At 45.1% G+C, this 23168-nt stretch overlaps 1 protein-coding gene across 2 annotated transcripts in view; it reads right to left on the reverse strand.

The window, feature by feature from the left end:
* Positions 1 to 221: 221 nt before the first annotated feature.
* Positions 222 to 23168, reverse strand: part of apobec2a (apolipoprotein B mRNA editing enzyme, catalytic polypeptide-like 2a) — a 28693-nt gene continuing 5746 nt past the window's right edge. Inside the window, exons 2-3 of one of the 2 annotated variants that reach the window (XM_038820724.1) lie at positions 16042 to 16580; positions 222 to 683 (exon numbers count right to left, since the gene is read on the reverse strand). In XM_038820724.1, coding sequence (XP_038676652.1) covers positions 16046 to 16580 — 535 coding nt within the window. In that variant the 3' untranslated portion in view covers positions 222 to 683; positions 16042 to 16045. Of the gene's footprint in view, positions 684 to 7269; positions 7502 to 16041; positions 16581 to 23168 lie in introns of those variants that run through there. The other variant, XM_038820725.1, reaches the window with a different exon arrangement.

A 23168-nucleotide genomic window follows, 5' to 3' on the forward strand; every position in this document is an offset into this window, starting at 1 on the left:
TGAAATTCATGAGTTTGTGTAAGTTTTAGGATAGAAATGAAATCCCTGCAACAGTGTTATATCTAGAGCTGTCTTCTCAATCTCCGATGTATCACTCCCTAACACCTATAATGGATTATTCCTGGAGAAGAGGCATTTAAAGACATTGTCATCTGGTATTTAGTGGGGGAGGGGAAGATAGTTTCCACCAGATGATGAAAAAATTGAGAAGCACAAAGGTAGGCAGTTGATATTTTATTGTAAAACACAGTGTCACCACTGGCTTATATATTTGGGATATTGAAAACAATCCCATGTTGTCAATTGTGATATGTGCTACATAAGAGGTGTTCCATATGTGAGACAATATTTTGTATATATGAGAGAATATTTTATTACCATATTGTAAACCTACATGAACACAACTTGTACAGACTTAAGGCAGACCTATATTGAAATAACAGTGACTATTAGGCAGTTCTGAATCTCCTTTCCCGAAGTACAGTGACTACTGGCTAAGAGCTGAAGTTGGAGTCAAACCGGACAGGGTAATTCAACGAACTTAAAATACAAGGTAAGAGAAATTAAAGAAAATCCTTTCAGTTCAGTCCAAGTGAAATAGATTAAATGAGTTTTGCTTCTTCCCAGATGGCCCACTGCATCGTGTAGAGTTACTGAAGTGATTGGCATACAGCACCCATACTCTATAATAAAGAAAAATACATAATTACTGTTTATATATCACTGAATGCAGAGCGTTGGAAAGATTTACTTTTGTGAGCTTGTTTTTGGTTTGTTAGAAACAAATATGTTTTCCTTAGACTAATATTTCAGTGGTTGGGTACAGTAGCACAGTAATCCAAAGTGCTCCCTAGTGTTGTGAAGACATGTATTCAACACCCACCATGGTTGTTTGGTGCATTTAAATTAATTAAATAAAATAAATCTGGAATAAAAAGTTATTCTCCATACGGTGATCATAAAACCCACAAAATATAATACATCCGTCTGGTTCACTGATCTCTTATAGGAAAGGAAATTTGCCATTCCTTTTATATATATTTTTTTCAATTTAGAGTACCCAATCAATTTTTTCCAATTAAGGGGCAATTTAGCGTGGCCAATCCACCTAACCTGCACATCTTTGGGCTCTGGGGGGCGAAACGCACGCAAACACGGGGAGAATGTGCAAACTCCGCACAGAGAGTGATCCAGAGCCGAGATCGAACTTGGGACCTCAGCGGCATGAGGCAGCAGTGCTAACCACTGCGCCACCGTCCTGCCCAAATTTGCCATCCTTGGCTTATATACGACTCCAAACCCACCGTAATGTGATTGATTCTAAACTGCCCTCCGAAATAGGTGAGCAAACGACTAAATTGTGTCACAGCCACCTTTGCACAGGCAATTCTGTCTGTGACACAGAACTCTGTGCTCCAAGGGCTGTTCCCAAGGACGCACACAGAGATGAACATTAGCTGTTAACTCAGTAAAAGGCCCTCTTTGTTCTGTCCAAAACAGGTTGGTCTTCCAGTGCAGAGTTGTCCCCGATCAAGTGCTGCAGACTGGCCCATTGCAAAGCTCAGGACTACCTGCTGAGGGATGCATAAAAGTTTGGAGCAGCTTCCGCAGAGGCACACTGGGGGTAGGTCGCTGTCTAAGGCCTTTCAGCCATAGTGAACTGAGGGGACTGAAATTGTACAGAACCCCTCGGGTTGTATGACTCGCATTGAATATATACAGTAAAATACAGTAAATATTACATGTATCACAATTGTATGGAAGCACCTCAGAGTGCAACCTGATCTATGTGACAACTTAAATACCTTTGCACCATTTGTAATGACCATTTTGAAATGCCCGTAACGTTTCTTTGACTGTATTGAAGCACCTTCAAGTGCAACATGATGTATGTAGAGAATCTGAATATTCCACTTAATGAGATGGCCTTTTTGAAATGATTGTACATGTTCTTTCAGATATTTTAAAAATAAAGTAAATTTTTGCAAGAAATTATTACGCGCAATGAATGCCAGTCTAGCCAATGATACCTACATGCCATGAATTAATAAAAATCAAAGGTGGTCAATGTATTACCAAAATGAAAATGCTGGAAAATCCCAGCCGGTCTGGCAGCATCTGTAGGGAGAGAAAAGAGCTAACGTTTCGAGTCCAATGACTCTTTGTCAAAGCTGACAAAGTTGTCAATGTATTACAGCTTTGTATCAGATAGTAAATGCAGTATTCCTTTGTACACCTATTTTTTAAAGGCATACAAATACATTCAATTTGAACTGACCATTCACCCACAAAATCAACTCCGTCGCAATCCCAACAGATTTTATTTGTAAATTTATTCTCACTGCAGTTCTACATAGGATATTATAAAGAATAAACAGTAAGAACTTAAATTTATAAAATACCTTTTGAGGATGTTCCAAAGCACCTTACAGCCAATGCATCACTTGTGAAGTGTGGTCAACGTTGTAATGGAGGGTAACACGTCGGCTAATTTGAGCATACTAAGGTCACACAAACAGCAACATGATCATTTGTTTTAGTGACTTTTGTTTGGGGAACAAATGTTGGCCAGGACACCTGCTTAGGGGCGGCACAGTAGCACAGTGATTAGCACTGTTGCTTCACAGCACCAGGGACTTGGGTTCGATTCCCGGCTTGGGTCACTGTCTGTGCGGAGTCTGCACGTTCTCCCCGTGTCTGCGTGGGTTTCCTCCGGGTGCTCTGGTTTCCTCCCACAAGTCCCGAAAGACGTGCTTGTTAGGTGAATTGGACATTCTGAATTCTCCCTCTGTACACGAACAGGCGTCGTAGTGTGGGGACTAGGGGATTTTCACAGTAACCTCATTACGGTGTTAATGTAAGCCTACTTGTGACACTAATAAACATTATTAATATTACTATTTTCTCTGAAAAGGACCATAAGTTAGTTTGCATCTGCTTGAGAGACAGTTTACCATCTCCCCTGAAATTAAGCATCTTTGACAATGCAGCATCGCCCTGTATACTGTGCTGAAGTCTTTAGGATGGGGTTTTGAACACCTGGCCATCTCAAAGAGGAAGTGTGTTACTGTTGAGCTAAGGATGCATGGGGGCGGGTGGCAGTGGATTGATCCTGTGCAGGTTTGTAGCTTCTCTTTATTTCCAGCTGAACCTATCACCAGCAGACTAGCTTCAAGTTGATGCAGAATTGGATGCACATTTGCACAGCATTCCAGACCAGATATGCTCATGTACAGTAAATGAAAAGATCATTATTAGTACTAACTGCAACCAGTTCACCGCTGGAACATAATTGAAAAAGTTTCCATCCACATTGTAGACCTGACTGGATTACTTGGTCTTTGGTGTACCCGTCCTTACATTGCCCAATCTATAAATACTCACAGAGACAGCTGAAATTATACAAAGAAATATGAGACCCTCACATAGTCATAACACAATGCAACAAAGACACTACGGGATATAGGAATGAAGTCTAAAGCTATCACTGGCTGTTTCTCAGTACCATCACAATCCTTTAATTGAATATTCCAATGTACGATGTGCTGTGTACTTAAATATAATTTGCACTAATTTACTTAATTTCTGGTATTTGAATAGCTTTAGAATTAAGTTATTCAGAATACTGGAACATTATGGATATGGAAATAAAAAGCTGGTGAATCGGAGTGTTTCAATTGTGGCCAGTCACGAAGGACATTTCTAGCTATGATTTACTAGCTAACTGCATAGTTTTCCAGTCACCATAAGACCATCAGATATAGGAGCAGAATTAGGCCATTTGGCCCATCGCGTCTGCTCTACCATTTGATCATCGCTGATCTGCTCCTCATCCCCATTCTCCTGCTTCTCCTCATTCTCCTGCCTTCTCCCCATAACCCCGATCCCATTATTAATCAAGAAATCCCCATATTAATCAAGAATGCCAGATTTGAGCTTGAGGTGCTATTACTTACAGGGCTACAGACCAAGAGCTGGAAGATGGAATTAGACAGAATTGATCTCAGAACATAAGAACCAGGAGTAAGAAATGTAGCCTCTCGAGCCTGCTCCACCATTCAATACGGCCGTGGCTGACCTCATCATGGGCTCAACTCCACCGTCCTCCCTAACCCTTCAACCGGTTACTAATTAAAAATCTGTCTCACTCCTCAAATTTACTCACTGTCCCAGCATCCACCACACTCTGGGGTAATGAATTCCACAGGTTCATGACCCTTTGGGAGAAGTAGTTTCTGAATGCATTCAAACATTCTCACATTACTGCCCAAATGCCACCCAATGAGAGTGAGTGTGACTATTCATAGAACATAGAAAAATATAGCACAGAACAGGCCCTTCGGCCCACGATGTTGTGCCAAACGTTTCTCCCAGATTAAGAACAAATTAATCTACACCCCATCATTCTACCGTGTTCCATGTGCCTATCCAATAACCGCTTGAAAGTTCCTAAAGTGTCCGACTCCACTATCGCAGCAGGCAGTCCATTCCACACCCTAACCACTCTCTGAGTAAAGAACCTACCTCGGACATCCCTCCTATACCTCCCACCCTGAATCTTATAGTTATGCTCCCTTGTAACGGCTCCATCTATCCGAGGAAATAGTCTCTGAACGTCCACTCTATCTATCCCCCTCATCATCTTATAAACCTCTATTAGGTCGCCTCTCATCCTCCTCCACTCCAAAGAGAAAAGCCCTAGCTCCCTCAACCTTTCCTCATAAGACCTATCCTCCAAAGCAGGCAGCATCCTGATAAATCTTTGCACCCTTTCCAATGCTTCCACATCCTTCCTATAGTGAAGTGACCAGAACTGCACACAATACTCCAAATGTGGTCTCACCAGGGTCATGTACAGTTGCAGCATAACCCCATGGCTCTTAAACTCAAGCCCCTTGTTAATAAACGCTAACACACTATAGGCCTTCTTCACGGCTCTATCCACTTGGCAACCTTCAGAGATCTGTGGACATGAACTGGTGATAAGAGCCACAATGGTGGTTTGGGAAGGGCAGGTGCTTTAAGTATAAACAGGCAGGGAAGCATCATGTCACCAGCTCTCAGGCAGGTTTATGTCAAACCTATAATGTTAATAAAATCACCCACATTAAAGGTCATGGCTGCTGATGGCACTTGTCATAATATACACACAGGTATATGATGGTGCACAGACAGGCAGTGATTGACACAGGTTGACCAATGAACACACAGAACACAGCAGCCAATCACCAAACAGGACATGACCACTATAAAGCCAGAGGGCACTAGTTTTCCCGCTCTCTTGGGATCCAGCCTCTGAGACAGAGCCCATGAGAAACAACTAGAACTTACACCATGTGCTAGTAAGGTAGTCTGGTCAGGTTAGCCTCGGGTCTCCAGTCAACTCAGCATAGTGTCAACCCACAGTTAAAGTATGTATGATAGTTAATAGTTCAATAAAATAGAGTTGCATTTCTTCAAGTGTTGGAAGCCTGTCTCTCTCACTGCTGCAGTAAACGCAATCCTCACAGACCCAGCTTACCCAACACATCAGCACTGACAAATTAATGAACATTCTGGAAGAACGTATGAAGAGGGATGGTGATTCTTAATTCTCTGGCCGAATCCAAGGAACCAAGGGTAAGTGTGTTGAATGGGACAGGAAGGGGATTGGCAAGATTAACCTCGACAGGGTGTGGGGGGCAGGAAGATCAGCAAAAGCGAACAATGGAATTGTTGGGTTTGCTACTCATAAGTAGGCAGCAACAGATGCCTTGATAAACTCTTCAGAAATTTCTGAGATATGAAGAGGATAGTTGTGGCTAGTACAAGGGGTACATATTCATAGAAAATAGAGTGCAGAAGGAGGCCATTCGGCCCATCAAGTCTGCACCGACCCACTTAAGCCCTTACTTCCACCCTATCCCCGTAACCCCAATAACCCCTCCTAGCCTTTTTTGGTCACTAAGGGCAATTTATCATGGCCAATCCACCTAACCTGCGCGTCTTTAGACTGTGGGAGGAAACCGGAGCAAACCCATGCAGACATGGGGAGAACGTGCAGACTCCACACAGACAGTGACCCAGCAGGGAATTGAACCTGGGATCCTGGCGCTGTGAAGCCACAGTGCTATCCACTTGTGCTACCGTGCTGCCCAGAATCTGGAAAAATAGGAGGAGGCAGAGAAGCTGTGATGGTTTGGAACAGAGTTTGAAGGGTAAGTCCCAGAGATATGAGAAACAAAAGGGGACATGACAAAGGAGGATACTCAGAGTGTGAAACTGCTGAACATACTATTACTGTGGGTTACACGATGTTAGATTAACTAAAGACCTGTGCCTGTCCTAACCAGTCTAATCACTCAGCACATGGTGAGGATCTGTGCTGTAAGCTGTAAGCTCTGTACTTCTGAAAGGCTGCATCCCGAATGAGCGGGAAAACTGATGCCCTCTGTCTTTATAGTGAGTGTGCTCTAACTGGTGATTGGCTGTGGTGTTATGCATGTTGATTGGTCCTAGTGTATGTCCATCAGTGTGTGTGTCTGCACCATGATATGCTGGTGTATATTATGACACTTGCTGTTTGAGAGGCAGTGTATTGGAGAATTTTGTTTCAATTACTTTATACAGAGGAAAGTGAATGTATGAAATGGACTGGGCTGCCCAATGGAGGCATTTTGCATTAGCAAAATTCAAGCAAGTATCCACAATTATAAGTAGTTGCAAAATCTGATGTTCCTTCGAAACTGAAATTGAACAGATAACCAGCAATGACATTTCCTGGCACTCAACATGTATGTGCTCTCCAGTTGAACAGAAATACCAAATTCTAAGGAAATCAATGAATTAAAGTACAAAAGTTTCTAATTTGGAAGGAATACATTATAGTCCAAATAAGTGTGACTGGGAACCAATCTATACAACTGAAACTCGTTCTTTCCCCAAGTGTCCTGTATTCTCTGCATGTTTTATCTTCATACCAACTTGTTCCTCATTAACATATATTGAATGTTTACCCTCACCTACACATCAATAGGGTAAAAGAGCAATATCAAATTAGTCATCCATTGTACATTTCTCTATTCCTACTGACATCACTGCTGGAGATAAAAATAGGGAAAAATATGTATGATCATTTTATTAACTTTAAAAGCAACACCTTTGCTTTAGGTGCTAATATATGTTATGAATTCTCTGAAGGATAATAGGTACCTAATTCGTAGGCTCCAACACCTGCTAATCAAACATAGGAAATTATTTAACCAATGTCAAGTACCAAGGCATAAAAGGTTTGACTGATAAATGTATTTGATCTGCAATGGCTGAAACATCAATGGGAGTCTGTTGAAGAAGTTGTTCAAAATACACATTGTCTTATGGATTAACAAGTCCTGGGCAAAGAACTGGAGAGTGAACACTCGCCCTTAGTTGAACCTTCAGGCAGTCCGTTATTAAAGTTTTTTGGTTGGGAATATACACACAGCTGACTTTTTGATATCTTGTAATCGGCTCAATTTAGTTTCTGGAATAAACATTTGGATTGATTAAGAAATTATACTACACGTATACAGATTATATTGTCAAAATTCAATAAAATATGGTTTAATCCACAAATTCTACAGCAAGCCATACAACAAGTTACTCAAAAATGTGCAGTTTCTACATTTATGTTTTGAAAAACATGGACAGACAATATTAAATAAAGGGTACAATTCTACAGGGGTTGGAGGAGAAGAGAGACCTGCGCGTATATGTGCATAAATCATTGAAGGTGCCACAGGTTAAGAAAGTTGTTAGTAAAACATACAGTATCCTAAGCTATATTAATTGGGGCACCGAGTACAAGAGCAAGGAGTATATGTTAAATTTGTGTAAGACGTGGCCTCAACTGGAGTATTGTGTCCAGTTCTGGGCAGCAAGCTTTGGGAAAGGTGTGAAGGCATTTGACAGAGTGCAGAAAGGATTCACAAGAATGGTTCCAGGTGGGGGAATTTGAGTTAAGAAGATAGATTGGAGAAATAGGGACTGTTTACTCTGGAGAAGAGAAGGCTGAGAGAATGTTTGATAGGAGCAGGATGAGGCCATTGAGCTCCACCATTTATATGATCAAGGCTGGTGGTCTCAGTGCCTTTTTGCCACAGTATCACCATATCTCTTTACATCATTGGTAGTTAGTGGCGGCACGGTAGCACAGTGGTTAGTACTGTTGCTTCACAACACCAGGATCCCAGGTTCAATTCCCGCTTTGGTCACTGTACGGAGTCTGCACGTTCTCCCTGTGTCTGTGTGGGTTTCCTCCGGGTGCTCCAGTTTCTCTCACAAGTCCTGAAAGATGTGCTTGTTAGGTGATTGGACATTCTGAATTCTCCCTCGGTGTACCCTAACAGGCGCCAGAACGTGGCGACTAAGGGATTTTCACAGTACCTTTATTGCAGTGTGAATGTAAGCCTACTTGTGACAATAATAAAGAGTATTATTTAGAAATCTATCAATCTCTACCTTAAACATACTCAGTGACTGAGCTCCCATTGCCTTTTTTTGGGGTAGAGAATTCCTAAGATTCACAACCTCCTGTGCAAAGAAAATTCTCATCTTGGTCTGAGGTTCCATCCCCCTTATTTTGATATTATGTCCCCTGGTTCTAGACTCCTCAACCAGGGGAAACATCTTACCTGCATCTATCCTGTCTATTCCTTTAAGTATTTGGTAGGTGTCAAAGAGATCACCTCTCATTCTTCAAAATTCTCGAGAATACAGGCCCAGTTTCCCCAATCTCTCTTCTTAGGGAAGTCCTGCCATCCCCGGAACAAGTCTGATGAACCTTTATTGTACTCTCTCTATGACAATAATATCCATCCTACTATAAGGGGCCTAAACTGCACACAATACTTCAGGTGCAGCCTAACTAAAGTTCTATACAACTGAAGCAAAACTTTGTTACTCCTGTAATCAAACCCTCTTGCAATAAATGCCAAAGTTCAATTAATCTTCCTAATGGCTTGCTGCACCTGCATGTTAACCTTCAGTGACTTGTTGATGAGGATACCCAAGTCCTTTTGAACATCTACAACTTCTAATCTCTTACCATTTAAGAAATACTCTGCAGATCTGCTCCCCTACCAAAGTGGATTAACCTCACATTTTCCCACGTTATATTCCATCTGCCATGTTCCTGCCCACTCACTAAGTCTGTCCAAATCCCCCTGTAGTCGCTTTACATCTTCCTCACAACACACATTCCCACCTTGCTTTCTATCACCCGTGAACTTTGAAATATTACATTTGGTCCCCACATCCAAATCATTGATCTATATTGTGAACAGTTGGGGCCTGAGTGTTGTTCCCTGCAGCTTGCCAAAGCGAGAGTGGCCCGTTTATTTCTACCCTCTGTTTTCAGTCTCTTAACCAATCCCCTGATGTAATGCTTTAGTTTTTCTTAACAACCTTCTGAAAATCCAAGCATACGACGTCCACTGACTCCCCTTTGTCAATTCTGGTAGTTGTTGTTGTTTCTATTCCCTCACCTAATGGCGCACAAGGCAGACTTCCACAGTTCCTATAGCGAGGGTTTTTTGGGAATAGGTCACCAGCCTGTTCCACCACTGTGGCTTCTGGCTTGAGGGGTACCATTCTGCATCAAGCATGGCTGACCAAGTCTCTCCCACTCTTACTGCCAGCCATGGCATGTTAGAAGGATTTTGCAGGTAGATACGCAGCTGCAATTTGTACGCATCCAATAAACCCCTTAATGGAGAATGGAATTTGATACACCACTGATCTTACTCACTTCTGGAAGTTTGTAGATATGTAGAGAAAATACATGCTTCATGATATTATAATTAAGTAGCTGTGCACAAATTGTAATTGGATAACTATACATTATGTAGTCTTAATTATCAACTGTGAATGGCTAATTTCTAAACAAATGTACACTTTTGATTGGTATGTGCAAATTACTTGTAAAATAAGCTAAAGACATAATTGCTGTTGATTTCTTTGTGCAGGGAACTTGTGCGCCATGTGTTGACAGACAAGATCATAGAATCATAGAATTTACAGTGCAGAAGGAGGCCATTCGGCCCTTCGAGTCTGCACCGGCTCCCGGAAAGAGCACCCTACCCAAGGTCAACACCTCCACCCTATCCCCATAACCCAGTAAACCCACCCCACACTAAGGGCAATTTTGGACCCTAAGGGCAATTTATCCTGGCCAATCCACCTAACCTGCACATCTTTGGACTGTGGGAGGAAACCGGAGCACCCGGAGGAAACCCACGCACACACGGGGCGGATGTGCAGACTCCGTACAGACAGTGACCCAAGCCGGAATAGAACCTGGGACCCTGGAGCTGTGAAGCAATTGTGCTAACCACTATGCTACCATGCTGCCCTAAGATCCCTTGCTATAACTTGAATAAAGATCTTGGTCAGGATTCTCCAAAATCCCGGACATGTGTTGACGCCGGCATCAAAACCGGCGCGAGCGATGCCGGCGTCAACGGGCCTCCAGGCCCAGTCATTCTCCCCCTCCTCAGGGACTAGCATGGCACCGAAAGCCGGCCCTACATGGCCCAGCGCGGGTCCACGCATGTGCGCCACGGCCGTCTCCGCCCCCCCCCCCCCTCCCCCCCCGGGGCAACATGGTGGAGCCCTACAGCAGCCCAGCGTGGAGGAACATAGGCGCCACCCGGAATGAGCGTGCCCACCGATCGGTTGCCCCCGTTCGCGGGACTGGCCACCGTGGAGGCCCCCCACCCCCAACCAGGATGGCTCCCGCAGCCAGAACACCGAGGTCCCGCCGGGTAGGACCATACGCGAACAACGCTGGCAGGACTCTGAGGAACTCAGCGGGCACTCGGCCCATCGAGCACGGAGAATCGCCGCAGGAGCCGCTTTCAATGGCCCCTGGCCCGAGCGACCAGAGAATCAGTTGCCCGGCGACAGAGTGGTGTGGCGGGGAGCGGGCTTGGAGATTCCCGCCCATAAACGTGAACTCTGTCATCAGGTCGCTTGAGCCGAATAGCTGTGAAACTCTGTTGAAGAAGCTTTTAAAAAAGTAATTCATTCATAAAACTTTCTTTCACTACAGCCAATAAAATACTGATCACCCAGACTCATAGAGTCAAAGAATTTACAGTGCAGAAGGAGGCCATTCAGCCCATCGAGTCTGCACCGGCCCTTGGAAAGAGCACCCTACCCAAGGCTACACCTCTACCCGATCCCCGTAACCCCACCTAACCTTCTTTGGATACTAAGGGCAATTCAGCATAGCCAATCCACCTAACTTGCACATCTTTGGACTGTGGGAGGAAACTGGAGCAAACCCACGCAGACACGGAGAGAACGCACAGACGGGGACCCAAGCCAGGAATCGAACCTGGGACCCTGGAGCTGTGAAACAATTGTGCTAACCATTGTGCTATTGACTCTTTAAAGGTCAATAGCAGAAACTGCAAGGATTTGAAACCTCTAGTATGAATAAACATTGTGAAATTGACAGAAAAGATCAGAGTGCCAGAGCTGAAAATCCAGCAAGTTTCAGTACTCCAATGGATTTCTGGGCTCTCAGTCAGGCCTCATTCTGCCTTCCTGGCTGAGAGTCCAGTCATCTAATAGAGTACTGAAACACCTGAACCCCAGGGAAAAGACTGCCGAATGACATCTTTTAAATAGCCTGCAGTGGCACCCAGCAACTCCTGTGGCTGCCTCTGACTTCTTTCCCAGATCCCAAATTGCAGCACACACGCTCCCCCACCCCCATCAACAATGAAAATCATGTCTTTCCTGGCACTGTTTCCTGAGGCAGCCAGGATCACCTCTCGGGGAGGCATGGTAGCACAGTGGTTAGCACTGTTGCTTCACAGCACCAGGGTCCCAGGAAAAGCGGCATACAGTATGTAAAACAGTGTATCAGCGTCCCCTATTTTACCGTTTGAATCACTCATACTGTGTTGAATCATTCTGAATCAGATGTATCGAGCCGAAACAATATAAAGAACTGCATGGTGGCTTTGTTCGGGGAGAGCTGCTTGGACCGAGCTGCTGTTAAGATGGCTAAGTTTTAGCACTTCCTCATGCATGTTGCATTACAAGACGTTTTGTTAAAGTTCCTTATGGTCTGAAGAACTCAACTCATTTAACTCCACTAACAAGATGAATGAACTTCATTGAGTAGGATAAACTTTCTCTGTCCCAGACTTTACTTATAATTCAAAATGGAGGCAAAATTTAATGAATTAGGAGGCAAAGTTTTGCGAGTTTAGTGTAATCTGAACTGCATCTGGGTACTGACGCACTTTCACAGGCTTCAATAATGAACACAAAAGGTATTTATTGATAAGCATTGTAAACTAGCTGCATGGCTAGCCCCCAAAATGTCTCTTCGCTAAGAGGACTCCACCCCTTGGGGTGATTCCCTATTTTGAGTCTGCATTGTTTACCCAGACCATGAGACCTTTACTCTGCTGTGTTGCCTTAAAGGGACAATCACCACAGCATCCTACCCTGTTCTGTTTCCATAGCAACTGCCAGTAGTTAAGAACCTAACGGCAGCCTGTAGCACAAAATACTTTCTTTAAATTTAAAACTTTCACAGCAGTCTAATTGTTTGAAAGTAAAATATTGTTTTCTCATAATATGTATTAAATTGCAGTAACTTTCAAGAGAGAGTATTTACCTCAACAGAGAATGTATTCTCCTAGCTCCCTCCCATACAAGCACTCATATCCTGCCTCAAGGTGGCGCACAAGATGAAGTGTCAGGTTGCTGTTCTCAATATAGCTCTAAAAGCTTCTGAGCGCTGTTACAAACTTACAATAGCCCCTGCAAAATACGCACAGTGTCACCAGGGATTTTCAGCATGGGAGAAAAAAAAATCACACCTAAGTCTGAACACTTCGATGTACACGGAAGTTCCTCGTAATCACGAATGTGAGAGGTGAGTATTATCTGAGTGGTCATTGGACCATCGACTTCAGCAGGGCTCTGTACATTGCCAACACTGTCATTCACTGTGAAAGGGGATCGGAGGGTGACCTGGCCTCAGAGGTCCTTCACGGTCGAGGGCCAACCTCTGAACCCTTGATACTGAAGGCGAGTGTCAAGATAGAATTGTTACTAGAAGTAAAAAAGATACAGAACCCATATGGATTAAGTTAAAAATGAGAAGGGCTTGATGACCATAATAAGGATATATCGTTGACCATCAAATAGTGAGTGGAAATGTTGCAAGTTATATACTAGGCATAGAAATCATGGAAAATTTCAATTAGACCCAGATAAACTGACAGGAAGAGGTAGGGAAAGACGGAAAGGGAATTAAGTTTTGATCATCACAAACACAATGGCCCAAATATTCTCCTGGATATTCAGAAGCTTTCCACCAGGGGACATAGGTTTAAGGTGGGAGGGACAAAGTTTTGAGGAGCTGTGCGAGGGAGGTTTGTTTTTACGCAGAGGGTAGTGGGTGCCTGGAACTCGCTGCTGGAGGAGGTGGTGGAAGCAGGTACGATAGTGATGTTTAAGGGGCATCTTGACAAATACATGAATAGGATGGGGATAGAGGGATAAGGACACCGCAAGTGTAGAAGATTTTGGGTTAGATGGGCAGCATGGTCGCTGCAGGCTTGGAGTCCAAAGGGCCTGTTCCTGTGCTATATTTTTCTTTGTTTTGTTCTACAGCATGTTTCTCATGCAATGCCTTTAATCCATCACCAGAAATAAATCTCACTCCCACGCAGAGGTAAACCTGAAAGCACTGATATTGTACCCTAGTATTCGACAACTCAAAATACACTCAAGTCTGATCAGAAAAATCAATAATAATAACAGCTTATTGTCACAAGTAGGCTTCAATGACGTTACTGTGAAAAGCCCCTAGTCGCCACATTTCGGCGCCTGTTCGGGATGGCTGGTACGAGAATTGAATCCGCGCTGCTGCCTTGTTCTGCATTACAAGCCAGCTGTTTAGCCCACTGTGCTAAACCAGCCCCAATAATTGTGTCACTGCGTTTTTTAAATATAGAAATATAGAACTATTCATAATACATAGAATGTTTTGTCAGTGCACACTTACGGTCCAAATATTTCTCACATCCTGTTATATTTTTGTGTCACCTTTTGCCCAAGTTAAATTTCTACTTCCATTTTTATAATAGAAACTGTCTATGTAAACCCATCACACCATAATTAAACCCTCCAGCCGTGATGGTGCTGTACCACGCTGTACCATCTCAACCTTTCTCAGTTCATCAGTCTGGACTGTAGAGAAATTAATATTCTGTCAAAGCCCACCCCTACCAGGTTTTGTGATTTAACTATAAACAATAGAAAACCAAGGTATGTAAAATAAAGACATGTATAATTTTTAAATCAGGTATGAACTCAATGCACACTACAGCAATGATCCCTCTCCGCCACCTATTTCACCTGAAGGTGGAATTTGATTTCGACTGCAATACCACAAGAAGCTAATAGGTTTCTACAGAATATCTTTTAGACTTCCTGGGTAGAGTTTTCCGATTTTTTTATCACAGTGTGTCCTCCGGCGGGAAAAGCAGAGTGCAGCCCATCAGCTGCCTTGCTGGGTTTTCCTGCCATATTTTTAAGCAATTTGAAAACAAAGTGAAGAGGTGGATCCAAGGGCATCGTGCTGATGGGCCGGGCTCAATCTGTCAGCAATCATGTCTCCTGACAGATCAGGGCGCCGTTTTCAAAAAGCACCTCAATCTAAAAACGTGAATGCCCCCACAGACACAGACGCCAGAAAACAACATTTCATTTCCTCCCAACGCTGAGGCTCCGCAACGGAAGCCCCCCCCCCCCCCCCCCAAACACCCCCCTCCCCGGCATTGCCCCCTTCTGGTGCTAATTTCCTGTTCTCATCATTTAGAACATAGAACAGTACAGCACAGAACAGGCCCTTCGGCCCTCGATGTTGTGCCGAGCAATGATCACCCTACTCAAACCCACGTATCCACCCTATACCCGTAACCCAACAACCCCCCCCCCCCTTAACCTTACTTGTTAGGACACTACGGGCAATTTAGCATGGCCAATCCACCTAATCCGCACATCTTTGGACTGTGGGAGGAAACCGGAGCACCCGGAGGAAACCCACGCACACACGGGGAGGACGTGCAGACTCCGCACAGACAGTGACCCAGCCGGGAACCGAACCTGGGACCCTGGAGCTGTGAAGCATTTATGCTAACCACCATGCTACCGTGCTGCCCATAAAGTAGTGTAATTGTGGCAACGGGGGGGTCGGACAGCTGGTGCGTGATGCAGAATCGGGTCAACAGCGTGGGTTCAATCCCCGTACTGACTGAGGTTATTCATGAAGCCCCACCTTCTCAACTTTGTCCCTCGGCTGAGGTGTGGTGACCTTCAGGTTAAGCCACCCCCTTAAAGGGAAAGCAGCCTATGGTCACCTGGGAATAGGGGGACTTTGCTTTTACTTTATTTGTGGCATTGGTAAGGCCTACAAGTAAATCTACAGTGTGACTAAGCCAAAGGCTCTGTCCCACTATTCTTCTGAATTACAAATGTTGATGCAATGGTACAAAAATCAACCACATGTTGAATAACTACCAATTGCGACAACACCACTTTTACTTTTCCTTACCTTTTATAAATCAATAAAAGCAATTAAGTGTGCCCAGAGCGAAGAATGCACTGGATGGGGGGGGGCAAGAAAGAGAGAAACATCAACAGTATGGCAACCCGGTACCTGGGGCAGCATGGTAGCATAGTGGTCAGCACTATGGCTTCACAGCACCATGGTCCTAGGTTTGATTCCCGGCTTGGGTCTCTGTCTGTGCGGAGTCTGCATGTTCTCCCCGTGTTTGCGTGAGTTTCCTCCGGGTGCTCTGGTTTCCTGCCACAAGCCCAGAAAGACATGCTATGAGGTAATTTGGACATTCTGAACTCTCCGTCTGTGTACCCAAACAGGCACCGGAATGTGGCGACTAAGGGGTTTTCAGTAACTTCCTTGCAGTGTTAATGTGATAATAAAGATTTCTAAAAAAAACCCAAATTTGGGGAAATATCGGAATGCCTCACCTTTCTAGGCATGATGTAGAATTTCATTTAGTTTTTCTTCATAAAGTGTGCTGCTGTCGTGAAGGTCCTCCCAAGCTGCGAAAGCTTCCCCCTCATTGTCGACGTAAGTGTTCCAGCAGTAGTTATACTCTGGAGCCTTCATGATCCTCAATCGACAGCCGGCCAAATGCATCTGCCGCAGGCCCTGCTGGACCTCAGCCTCTTCCCACATGAACAGGCGGGCTATGAAGATGGTGAGTTGGACGTTGGGGCACTTGCTCAGGTACTCAGCGATTTTGGAAGCACATGCTGCGCAAGGACTGGAGGACACGTACCAAATGATGGTGTAGCTCAGGCTGCCGTCACACTCCTGGAAGACATCTGTGAAGAAGGCATTTTCTGCGTGTGTGCCTGAATGCTCATCCTCCACGTATCCCTCCGACCTCTCACAATCCACCCCCTCTTTCTCCACCGAATAGCACAAGAAGGTTTTATGCCGTCCGGAAGAGTATTCTACGTTTTTGAACTGGAATTTGAAAAAAGGGGATGGCATGCGTTGTCTGGAAAAGAAAGAAGCAGATGTTATTGGACGCAGCAAGAAAATAAAGTCAGAAACACCATTGCATTTGTAAATAAACTACCTTCACCATATTAAAAAGTCGCAAGGCACATCATTAGGGAAGTTAGCATAAAGAAATTGACACTGAGTCACAGAAGGAGATATTAGGGCAGGTGATCAAAATCTTGGTCAGAGGTAGGTTTAAGGAGCATTTTAAAAGAAGAAAGAGGCAGAGAGATTTAAGGAGAGAATTCCACAGTTTAGGATTTGGTCAGCTGAAGGCATGGCTGCCAGTGATAGAGGGGCACCGATATCCTGGCTGGGAGGTTTGCTAGATTCACTCCGGAGGATTTAAACTAGTATGGCAGGGGGTTGGGGGGGGAGGGGGGGAACCAGAGCGTTAGCTTAGAAGGTGTAATAACTGAAGGGGAAGTAGAAAACAAAAATAAAAGGACAACATCATACCCAGGCAAAGCAAAAACGGTGACAAGTGTTAAAAGAGAGGTGGTCAATGCAGGATTGAGGGTGTTGTACCTAAATGCACGCAGTATACGGAACAAGGTAAATGAGCTTGATGCACATATTGAAATTGGCCGGTACGATGTTGTGGGCATCACAGCCACATGGCTGCAAGAGGATCAGGGCTGAGATCTATATATCCAAAGATATGTGTCCTATCGAAAGGACAGGCAGATGGGCAAAGGGGGCAGGGTTGTACTGTTAGTAAGGAATGAAGTGAAATCAATAGCAAGGAGCGATATAGGATCAGAAGGCATAGAATCTCTGTGGGTAGAGTTGAGGAATCGCAAAGGTAAAAAGACCCTGATGGGAGTTATGTACAGGCCCCCGAGGGGTTGGCAGGAGATGGCGTAGAAAATAAATCAGGAGATAGATGAGGCATGTATAAAAGGCAATATTACCATAATCATGGGGAACTTCAATATGCAGGTGGACTGGGAAAATCATGTTGGTAGTGGATCCCAAAAAAAGGAATTTGTGGAATGTTTAAGTGATGGTTTTTGGAGCAGCTTGTGGTAGAGCCCACTAGGGAACAGGCAACTCTGGATTTTATGATGTGTAATGAGACAGTTTGATTTGGAAACTTAAGGTGAAGGAACCCTTAGGGAGCAGTGACCGCAATGTGATAGAATTTACCCTGCAGTTTGAGAGGGATCTGCAATCAGATGTAATGGTATTACAATTAAATAAGGGTAACTACAAAGACATGAGGGAGGAGCTGACCAGAGTTGATTGGAAAAGGAGCCTAGCAGGGAAGACAGTAGAACAGCAATGGCAGGAGTTTTTGGGGTTATTCAGGAGGCACAACAGAAATTCATCCCAAGAAGGAGGAAACATGCAAAGGGGAGGACAAGGCATCCATGGCTGACGAGGGAAGTCAAGGACAGCATAAAAGTTAAAGAAAAAGCATACAAAGTGGCGAGCATTAGCGGGAAGCCAGTGAATTGGGAAGCCTTTAAAAGCGAGCAAAGAACATCTAAAAAAGCAATAAGGGGAGAGAAGATGAAGTATGAGTGCAAGCTAGCTAGTAATATAAAGGAAGATAGGAAAAGTTTTTTTCAATATATAAAGGGTAAGGGAGGGTAAATGTGGCTGGACAAGTAATAATAGGAAACAAAGAAATGGCAGACAAACTGAATAGTTACTTTGCATCAGTCTTCACGGTGGAAGATACCTGTGGGATGCCAGAGCTCCAGGAGAACCGGGGGGCAGAGATGAGTGCAGTGACCATTACTAAGGAGAAGGTTCTGGAGAAACTGAAAGGTCTGAAGCTGGATAATCATCTGGACCCAATGGACTACACCCCAGGGTTCTGAAAGAGATCACTCAGGAGATTGTGGAGACATTGGTGGTGATCTTTCAGGAATCACTGGAGGCAGGAAGGGTCCCAGAGGACTGGAAAGTGGCTAATGTAACATCCCTGTTTAAGAAGGGAGGAAGGCAGAAGACGGGAAATTATAGGCCGGTTAGCCTGACTTCGGTCATTGGTAAGATTAGAGTCCATTATTAAACATAAGATCGTGGAGTACTTGGAAGTGCATGATAAAATAGGACTGAGTTAACATGGATTTGTCAAGGGGAGGTCATTTCTGACAAATCTGTTAGAGTTCTTTGAGGAAGTAACAAGGAAATTAGACAAAGGAGAACCAGTGGACGTGATTTATTTAGATTTCCAAAAGGCCTTTGACAAGGTGCCACAGAGGAGACTGTTAAATAAGTTAAGAGCCGGTAGTGTTAAGGGTACGATCCTGGCATGGATAGAGGATTGGCTGACTGGCAGAAGGCAGAGAGTGGGGAGAAAGGGGTCTTTTTCAGGATGGCAGCCGGTGACTTGTGGTGTACCTCAGGGGTCGGTGCCGGGACTACAACTTTTCACAATATACATGAATGATCTGGAAGAAGGAAGAAGCTATGTTTGTAGATGATACAAAGGTCTGTAGAGGGGCATATAATATTGAGGAAGCAGGCTGGCTGCAGAAGGAGTTGGAAAGGCTAGGAGGGTGGGCAAAGAATTGGCAGATGGAAAGCAATGTGGAAAAGTGTGAGGTTATGCACTTTGGAAGGAGAAATGGAGGCATAGATATTTTCTAAATGGGGAGATGCTTAGGAAATCAGAAGCACAAAGGGACTTGGGAGTCCTTGTTTAAGATTTTCTTAAGGTTAATGTGCAGGTTCAGTCGGCAGTTAAGAAGGCAAATGCAATGTTAGCATTCATGTCGACAGGGCTAGAATACAAGACCAGGGATGTACTTTTGAGGCTGTATAACACTCTGGTCAGACCCCATTTGGAGTATTGTGAGCAGTTTGGGGCCCCCTATCTAAGGAAGGACGTGCTGGCCTTGGAAAGGGTCCAGAGGAGGTTGACAAGAATGATCCCTGGCATGAAGAGCTTGTCATATGAGGAACGGTTAACGACTCTAGGTCTGTACTCGTTGGAGTTTCGAAGGATGAGGGGGGATTGAAACTTACAAGATACTTCGAGGCCTGGATAGAGTGGACACGGAGAGGATGTTTCCACTTGTAGGAACAACTAAAAGCAGAGGACACAATCTGACACTAAAGGGATGATCCTTTAAAACGGAGATGAGGAGGAAGTTATTCAACCAGAGGTTGGTGAATCTGTGGAACACATTGCCGCAGAAGGCTGTGGAGGACAAATCACGGAATGTCTTTAAGACAGAGATATATATGTTTTTGATCAATAAGGGGATCAGGGGTTATGGAGAGAAGGCAGGGGAATGGGGTTGAGAAAAATATCAGCCATGATTGAATGGCGGAGCAGACTCGATGGGCTGAGTGGCCTAATTATGCTCCTATGTCTTATGGTCTTATGACCTCGGTTCTGCCACCTGATCTTGTTCTAACCTGTGTGTCAGCCCATTCAGGTGGTAGCACCCTGACCTCTGAGTAAGGTTTTGGGTTCAAGCTCCAAGACTGAAATGCATAACCTCGGTGATCACTCCAATGCAGTAATAAGGGAATGGCAGAAGGCTGAATGTTGCCCTCCAGATGAGAGACGGAATAGAAGGTCACAGAGCTATTTTCTGATGGTTTCTTGTGGCTATTAACTTAGATTTATGTAGGATCTTATCACATCTGTAAGAAAGAACTCAATGCACTTCACAAAAATTGCTTTTGAAGAATGTATTCACTATTGTTATGTAGTAAATGAAAGGGTCATAGAATCATAGAATGCCTGCAATGCAGAAGGGGGGACATTCAGCCCATCGAGTCTGCACCGACCCGCCGAAAGAGCACCCTACCAAAGCCACACCACTCCCCTATCCGCGTAGCCCCACCTAACCTTTGGGACACTAAGGGGCAATTTAGCATGGCCAATCCACCTAACCTGCACATCTTTGGACTGTGGGAGGAAACCGGAGCACCCATAGGAAACCCATACAGACACTGGGAGAAGGTGCAAACTCCACACAGTCAGCCAAGGCCGGATTCGAGTCTGAGTCCCTGGCGCTGTGAGGCAGCAGTGCTAACCACTGTGCCGCCATGCCTCCACCTTCGGGTCCATCCGGCAGCAGGAAACTTGGTGGGAGTGGGAGGTTAATTTGGCATCAAGTTGAACCATAGGAATTCTGTTCTCGGGACATGAAAGGCGGGTTAAAAGCTGGTCAAACTTGTCAACTAATCAGATTGGGATGTCCTTAAGCATTAATATCTCATGCGTGCTCTTAAAAAGGTCACCTCGCCAGAATTAATTCCCATCCCCTTATCACGTTTCTTGCCAGCGAGAAATTAGAACATACACTTTCAGCCAATTGTGTCTGCGCTCACTCTTTGAAAGAACAGTTATGCCTCATCCCACATCAGCCCGCCCTTTATTTACACCCCTGTAAGTTCCTCATAGCACCCCTATAGTGAATAAGGAGGCCATTCAGCCCACTGAGTCTCCACCAACCCTTGGAAGGAGCACCCTACCCAGGCCCACGCCCGCACCCTGGGCACGATTCTCCGCAAATGCGGAGAGTCGTAAAGGCTGCCGTGAAGCCGGCCGTGTTTCACGGCAGCCTCCGCGCCCCCTCCCGGGACCCGATTCACCCCCCCCGGTCGGGGCTAGCATCGCGGCCGCGGGAAGAACGGCAGCGCGGGCTTAGCGAACGTTCGCTAAGCCCGGCCGCCAAGACTCACGGCAGCTGACGCGCACGATGACGTCATCGCGCATATGCGTCAAACCCACGCATGCGCGGTCCGTCATGCCCCTCAGCCGCCCCACGGACTGATCCTACGGGGCGGCGGAGGGACAAAGAGTGCGCGGGAATCGGGCGGGCTGCCCACGATCGGTGCCCACCGATCGCGGGCCCATGCCACCCTTGGCATGGCCGTGGTGCGGCCGTGCCAATCGGTGGCATGGTTATGCAGAACGGCACTTTGCGGCCGTTTTCACGAACTGTGATAGCAGGTGTGTTTAAATTCGTGAAAATGGCCGTAAAGGCCTGGGAAATCGGCCCATCGGATAGGGAAGAATCGCTGCTCGCCATAATAAAACGGCGAGCAGCGATTCGCGTCGTGGGGCGGCTGTGGGGGGGGGGGGGGGGGGGGGGGGAGAATAGCAGGAGGTCGGGAAAAATGTCGGGAAGGCCCTCCCGCTATTCTCCGACCCATCGTGGGGGGCGGAGAATCGCGCCCCCTATCCCCATAACCCAGTAACCTCAACTAACCCTTTGGGCACTGAGGGGCAATTTAGCATGGCCAATCCAGACAGTCACCGAGGCCGGAATTGAACCCAGTCCCTGGTGCTGTGAGGCAACAGTGCTACCTCTGTGCCATCGTGTTGCACCAAAAAAACCAACTCCACCGGGACTCGAACCCGGAACCTTTGAATGTCTGCAGCCGTTATAGGTCCAATGCACTATCCGTTGCCCCATGGAGCCACCTTTACAGAATCTATGGGCTTTTGCATGGCTCGGCCACTAGGGAACCCGCCACAGTGGATTGACTTCAGCGGGATCAGATGACACTGCCGTCAGGAAGGACCGGAAATTCCCACCCTATGTCCCACAAAGAACAATAAGGAATGTTTATTGAGGGTTGGAGCTTGGCCAGGATCTTTACCTGAACTGACAAGACAGTGCCTTGGTTAAATGTTTGTTCTGAACAATGGCATCTCTGGCAATGCAGCATTCCATAAGTGTTGGAGTATCTGTCTGGATTATGGGCTGAAGGACAAGACTGTGCTTGAATCCACATTCTTCTGAATCCAAAACCAACAGCAGCAAAAGTAATCCAGCTATGCTGCAAATCCAGGTCTTGTGGCATGATTTAAAGAAAGACCTGGCAACATTCAGGCCCTCAGGCAACATGAAAACTGATGGATTAACAATTATCGGATTACTGATTATGAGATATTGCTATGTATAGGGTGGTTGTCAATAAAAATGTCTGCGTACACAACAGTAAAGGGTGTGTCTCAGAGAACTGATAAAAGTTCAATATCAATTAGGATATTTCATTATATGTAATTAAATATTCCCACAATATGAGTCAGAGTGCTCATGCTGCATTTTAACAACAATTAAACGGTTTCAAAAGAAAAGTAATTTCCTGATAGATACCAAGAGCAATGAAACACCACTTAATGGTAGAAGACGAATTTCCAATTTCACAGTTCAAGTGACATGAACGAGGTGTTTGAACTGTGCCCACCAATTCAGTTCTCATGTGAAGCTCAAAGCAGAGTTTATGTTGCTTTTAGATCTCCACTCTACCCGACATCAAACTGTCCAGTGAGGCCAGTGACAAATTGTCCTGGATTTGCAGCAGTATCTCAGTGAATGGAATTTAAAGACTTATTTTTAACTCTCCTTATCTCAGCTGTGCTGGCAGGAGGAGACAACAGAGGATCAGTAACAATATTTCCATCACCAGCTATCCACCAATCTTAGCACAGGAGTGTTAAAGGGGGAATCTGCCTGCACTGTTCTCGCACTGAAAGACCAATTCAGAGGATTGAGGCCTTTTTGGCACATTTGACCCCATCCTTTCAGAGAACGTAAAACATAGAACATAGAACATAGAGTGCAGAAGGAGGCCATTCGGCCCATCGAGTCTGCACCGA

Source organism: Scyliorhinus canicula, chromosome 15, assembly GCF_902713615.1.
Source record: "Scyliorhinus canicula chromosome 15, sScyCan1.1, whole genome shotgun sequence".
NCBI lineage: Eukaryota > Metazoa > Chordata > Chondrichthyes > Carcharhiniformes > Scyliorhinidae > Scyliorhinus > Scyliorhinus canicula.